This window comes from Camellia sinensis, chromosome 14 (assembly GCF_055761805.1).
Source record: "Camellia sinensis isolate YWXY chromosome 14, ASM5576180v1, whole genome shotgun sequence".
In the NCBI taxonomy this organism is placed as follows: Eukaryota; Viridiplantae; Streptophyta; class Magnoliopsida; order Ericales; family Theaceae; genus Camellia; species Camellia sinensis.
Genome location: NC_138974.1, coordinates 38,124,492 through 38,129,864, shown reverse-complemented (window position 1 = coordinate 38,129,864; position 5,373 = coordinate 38,124,492). Strand labels below are relative to the sequence as shown.

Genomic DNA, 5,373 nt, shown 5'->3' with positions numbered 1-5,373 from the left:
AAAAAAGTAAAAAGGTGATGTAATGAAAAAAAGATAAAAAAATAAAAGAATGAATTATTTGAGACTTCCCAAACTTAACCTTATTTTTATTTCTTGTAAAAATAAACTCCTCCAACAACTCCACTAAACATTTTATTTATTTATTTATTTATTCTAAAAACATGTGTACCAATTATGTTTTTGTGTTCATGTTTTATGTGAAAAATAAACGTAAGTTCTATTTTCTATAAACAAAATACTAAAAACTAACACATTACCGAACAAAATGTGAAATACACTGTTTTCAATTCTCCTTGCAATATCTGTTCCAGAAATGAAAAATAATACATGGAAGCGTACCGTATGCATTCCTTTTAAGCACTAAATTGTACAGATTCAGTCAGTTTGTTTTTTATTTTTTTCCAGGAAATAACCACCACTTTCTATAATAGGAATGCACTTACAAATACTAGGCAGCATGGGATTTGTCATATTTGAGAGGGACGCAAATGCCTTGAGAGACAAAAAAGTATTGATACATAGAATAATAAACTCCAATTCCCTCTCAAAACAAGAATGAAATCAGAATCCAGAAAAGGCTAGAGTGTTGCAATAAAAAACAAAGAATAAAAAGACATTCAGAGGGATTGCCCCCATTTTGATCTAATAATAACCCAGATGCCCTGTAACATCAATGGGCAATTTTGACCACAATATTCTCCAACCAAGAGAGTAATATCACAATAATAATGGTTCCAGACCTTTTTGTTCAACTCAAAAAATAGAAAAATAAATAAACATATAATTTCACAGCCATTCCCATAATATAATTTTGATTTCTGACAAACAAATAAGGTATGTCCTTTTTGTTCAACTCAAAAAATAGAAAAATAAATAAACATATAATTTCACAGCCATTCCCATAATATAATTTTGATTTCTGACAAACAAATAAGGTATGTGTACAGTTCTTTTGAGATCACATAGTTACATACAAATATCAAAGTTCTGTTTCAAATTCAAGCTAGAATAAGCTGCTCCTTTTGCTTAGGATAGACATGTTTATAAACCAAATTCAATATTGTATCACATAATTCCTGACCATATAGTCAATTTCTGTCGGGAACAGAACCCCAATTTAAAACAACATTGTGCCAAGCGGTGTTTAAACAATCATCTAAATATCACTGACCTCTAATTCCAATTCTGCATGCCAGGCTGTTTTGGGATTTTAATTTTCAAGCAATATCTGAATCTTTAACATTTCAATATCATTTCATGTATTACTTTCTACTCCATTCATATAATATATATCCTGGAAATTTTCTCAATTGTAAATACTGATGCAAACTTGCAATGTGATAATAAAGACTCTCACGCCAGCAGCTTAGCCCACGATTTATTCTGGTCAATTGAAGCAAAATTTCCATAATGAAGGTAATGCATTCATAGGAAAAGCCCTAAAACGTTTGACAGAGATTGTCATACAAGATGAGGATTGTTCTTACAACGAGAAAGCGTCAATTCAACAGATTCTTGTCTGGCTCTGGTCTTCATATCTTCACATCTACTTGCCTTATGTCCAGAAGGCCCAGAAAGTCAATCCCCAATTAACAGAAATTTGCTCCATATGCATCTCAAGATTGAACCATGCAAAATATGTACATGAGCGATTCAAGCCGATCATAAATTGAGCACTAATGGATTGAATACAATGGGCATGAAGCATTCTTGGTGAGGCTATCATTAGATTCATGTGTTCAATGATTGTGACGGCAACTTAGGGTGGTTATGCTCTCCTTCATAAGTTACTATAAGCATTGAGGCGTCCTCCAAGCACCTCTCCACATGTTTCCTAGCAGGGCAACCTCTCATGCTGCTACACTTATAGTATCCCCTGCACAAACACAAGAAGTAATTCTCAGTAGTTCTTCAAAAAATTAGATCTGAAATTCAGACAATTACATTACATATAATAATTGTGCGTAGGCTACAAAGTCCACATATAAGCATAATTGGTCATCAACATAACGGTCAAGAATTGATGGCTTAAACACATCTTCAATCTTCAATAACAAGAGCTAGAACAGTATGCCAATGGTTTTTCCTTGACTCCTAATTTGGCACCCAACAAGGAGAAAATTCAAAATCTAACAAGCAACAGAAGAAATTTCTTTTTTTTTTGCAAGATTACATACAGTAGTTCCTTCTCCCCCATCACATCAGCAACCAAAAACCATCAGCTGTTAGCACAAAAAAAACTTCCACAGCTAACACTAATATTTATTATTTTCAATGTCAAAGCTACAACATAGCAACTTGATCGAAATAGTAACTATGGAACCTACTTTCACATGTCTTATCTATATGGATAGAGCAAGCTCAGGAGAAGGGCAGAAAGGAATAGATTAGCTGGCTTTTTCCCAAATGAAAGGTGGAACATAGTACACCTCAAAATGCAATTATGGCAATAAAACTTAACACCATCCCACAACATCCACTTAAAAGAAGCAAGAATATTTAAGTGCCGTGTGTTTTTGTGTGTGTTAATTGCCAAATGGGTGGTTAAGGAGAACAGCCGGGGGGGATGAGGCTATTTAATTACAAGATCAAGAACAAATCACAGCTAAAAATAGAATTATAGAGGTAATAGATGTGCATCCCACATTCATCAATAACAACTGAAAAAATCATTGCTAAAGCATAAATTGAATGTACCTCGGGTGAGGAGAACCCTTAATTGGTTTCTGTCCATACTTCCTCCATGAATAATCATCAGGAGGGATATCTGCAAGCTTGTTACTGATAGCAGGTACCCTGATTGACCTCTTCACTCTATGTTTCCTGTCAGGATAATACAATAAAGGGAAACAATTGCCAGCTATTAATGACTGAGAAGCATATATTAAGATGAAAGAGTGGAATAAAAGTCAACCTCTTCTTTGAGCAGTGGCATCTACCACTACTCCCGCACTTTGCACTCCCTTCATCTCCCCTTCCAGAGCACCTTCTCTTATGTTGGTGAGAATTCTGATCAGAAGAGCCAGCTGTCCCAATCAAATGGAACGCATTCCCGTCCAGATTAGCAACACTCCCATCTATACTCAATGAAGAGATAAAAGACCTAGTGGATGACATGGTGGGGGTGCACATTGAGCTATCAAAATTCAGATTAACACCGCTATTGCTCTGCCGATACAGCATTTCTGCTTGATGCTTCATCTGTTGCTGCTGAAGCTGGACCCTTTGTTGATGCTGTTGCTGAAGGAAATGATGGTAGTTGGTCTGTGGTGTTTGTTGAGCAAGTTGAAGAGGGTTTTGCTCATTTGAATTCATCTCCAATGATGAGTTCCCCAATGTAAGAGTACTTTGAACACGAGAACCCGCTTCTCGGATTGGATTTTCAAGAAAATTAGTCTGCAGAAGCTGAACAGGTTTGGGGTGACGATCTGTTTTACTCCTTAGGTTGTCTAGCAGGATGTTTTGGGTAAAAGGGGCTTGAAAATTCTTCATCTTTCTTACTCTTGCACGACCCAATCCAGTATTAAGAAGAGAAACAACTCTCTTAAACCTATTTACAGCCTCCCCTGTTTCTACCACTACATTTCTAAACTGATTCTGATCATGGGGCTGAGATAACAACCTAAGAACTCTATGGCTACACTCTACTGCTGCTCTATTAGCTTCTTCAACCCCCTCCATCTAAACCCTAAACCCAACACCCCCCCCCCCCCCAAAAAAAAAAAACTAATTCCCAGAACCCAAATGACCCAACCCAAACAGCAGCATAAAGACTTCAAAATCTCTAAAATCTATCCTCAATCCTCATTGAAATTTTAGGAATTTTCAATCAATCGAAGAGCTATCACTCAATTAAATAAATACCCAGAAGATCAAATTCAACAAGATATGCAAATCGATTAAAGAAGACAAATCCAGATAGAAATTAACACGAAAAACAGTTCCACTGAAAAAAAAAACAAAAGATCAATCGGAGAAAAAAGGTAAATAAACTCCCAAGATCAGACCTTCGTTGGACTTGCGTGCTGTGAAAACCCTAGATTCTTCAATCTGCAGAGTGAGCTAGAGAGATTGAGAGGTGTGAAGGAGGAGACATCTGCTTCGCCGAAGAAATTCCCTCGGCCCGAAAGAGAAAATCTTTCAATATTAATTGTTTTTAGAGAGAGAAAATATTAAGAGAGAGAGGGAGGCGCATTTTGACCTGCGCACCAGAGAGAGAGCGAGAGAGAGGCGCACTCATGAGGAGGAGCGAACTCTGTCTTTGTCACTGTCACATATTTCAAGGTGGGTCCCATCTTTAGACCTCCTTCTTCCCGTTCTTTCTTTTTCTTTTTTTTTTTTTTTAAAGGAAAATGTTAGAGGTCTCAAATTTTCTACCAAATAAATGACCAAATGTCTCACGTGGGTTTACAAAGTTGTGGACCTCATATACATGTGAGACATTTGGTCATTTGTTTGGACCTCATACCCATGTGAGACATTTGGTCATTTGTTTGGTAGAAAATTTGGTATCCCTAACATTACTCTCTTTTTAGGGCTAGTTTGGCATATACTAAATAAGCCAAAAAGTCAAAAAGTCACTATCTTATTTTAATCACATCATCTTATTTAAATCACATCACCTCTCTAACACATCACATCAAACCCAACCCAAACCCAACCCAAACCCACCAATAAGTCAAAAAGTGCACTTTTTTAGGACATCCCAAACCAACCCTTAATTTCCTAAACTCAGCTTTATAAAAAAAGTTATGGTAATACTACATATATCAATTAATGTATTAATTAATGTCATATTATTATTACTGATCTATTTATTATATAAATGATAAATATTTAAAGGGAAAATTATTTATAAGTACTATTAGGGGGACTTATATTATATATGGTTCTACTAAAAAATTTATGTTCCCATAAGTTCAGTGGGAAGCTTGTTGACACATTTACTCTCAATATTAGTTGTTAATATCATAAATAATAATAAAACTATATATAGAAAATTGAATGTTACTATAGATCATATCTATATAAACGTAACGTGACACCTACATAAACGTAACGTGACACCTATGATCCATGGTAACATGCAATGTAGAAAATTACATGTTACCATATATCATATCTACATAAACGTAACGTAACGTGAAACCTACATAAACGTAACGTGACACCTATGATCTATGGCAACATTCAATTTCCTATATAGGAAATTGAATATTACCATAGATTATATTTATATGAAACGTAACGTGACACCAATATAAACCAGCAACATTTTTACATTTAATTTAAAAAAATAAAAACTCATTAAGTTTGCGAAAAGTAACGTGACATGTTACGTTACGTTTATGTAGGTGTCACGTTACGTTACGT

At 35.2% G+C, this 5,373-nt stretch overlaps 1 protein-coding gene across 1 annotated transcript; it reads right to left on the bottom strand.

Moving 5' to 3' along the window:
* Positions 1-1,402: 1,402 nt before the first annotated feature.
* On the bottom strand, positions 1,403-4,272 carry LOC114321485 (putative WRKY transcription factor 21). The gene is made up of 3 exons (XM_028268641.2): positions 2,915-4,272; positions 2,698-2,823; positions 1,403-1,876 (listed from the first exon to the last, which is right to left on the bottom strand). Exons 1-3 carry the CDS (start codon positions 3,679-3,681, stop codon positions 1,732-1,734), a joined length of 1,038 nt encoding a protein of 345 aa, XP_028124442.2. The 5' UTR covers positions 3,682-4,272; the 3' UTR covers positions 1,403-1,731.
* Between the last annotated feature and the right edge of the window lie 1,101 nt (positions 4,273-5,373).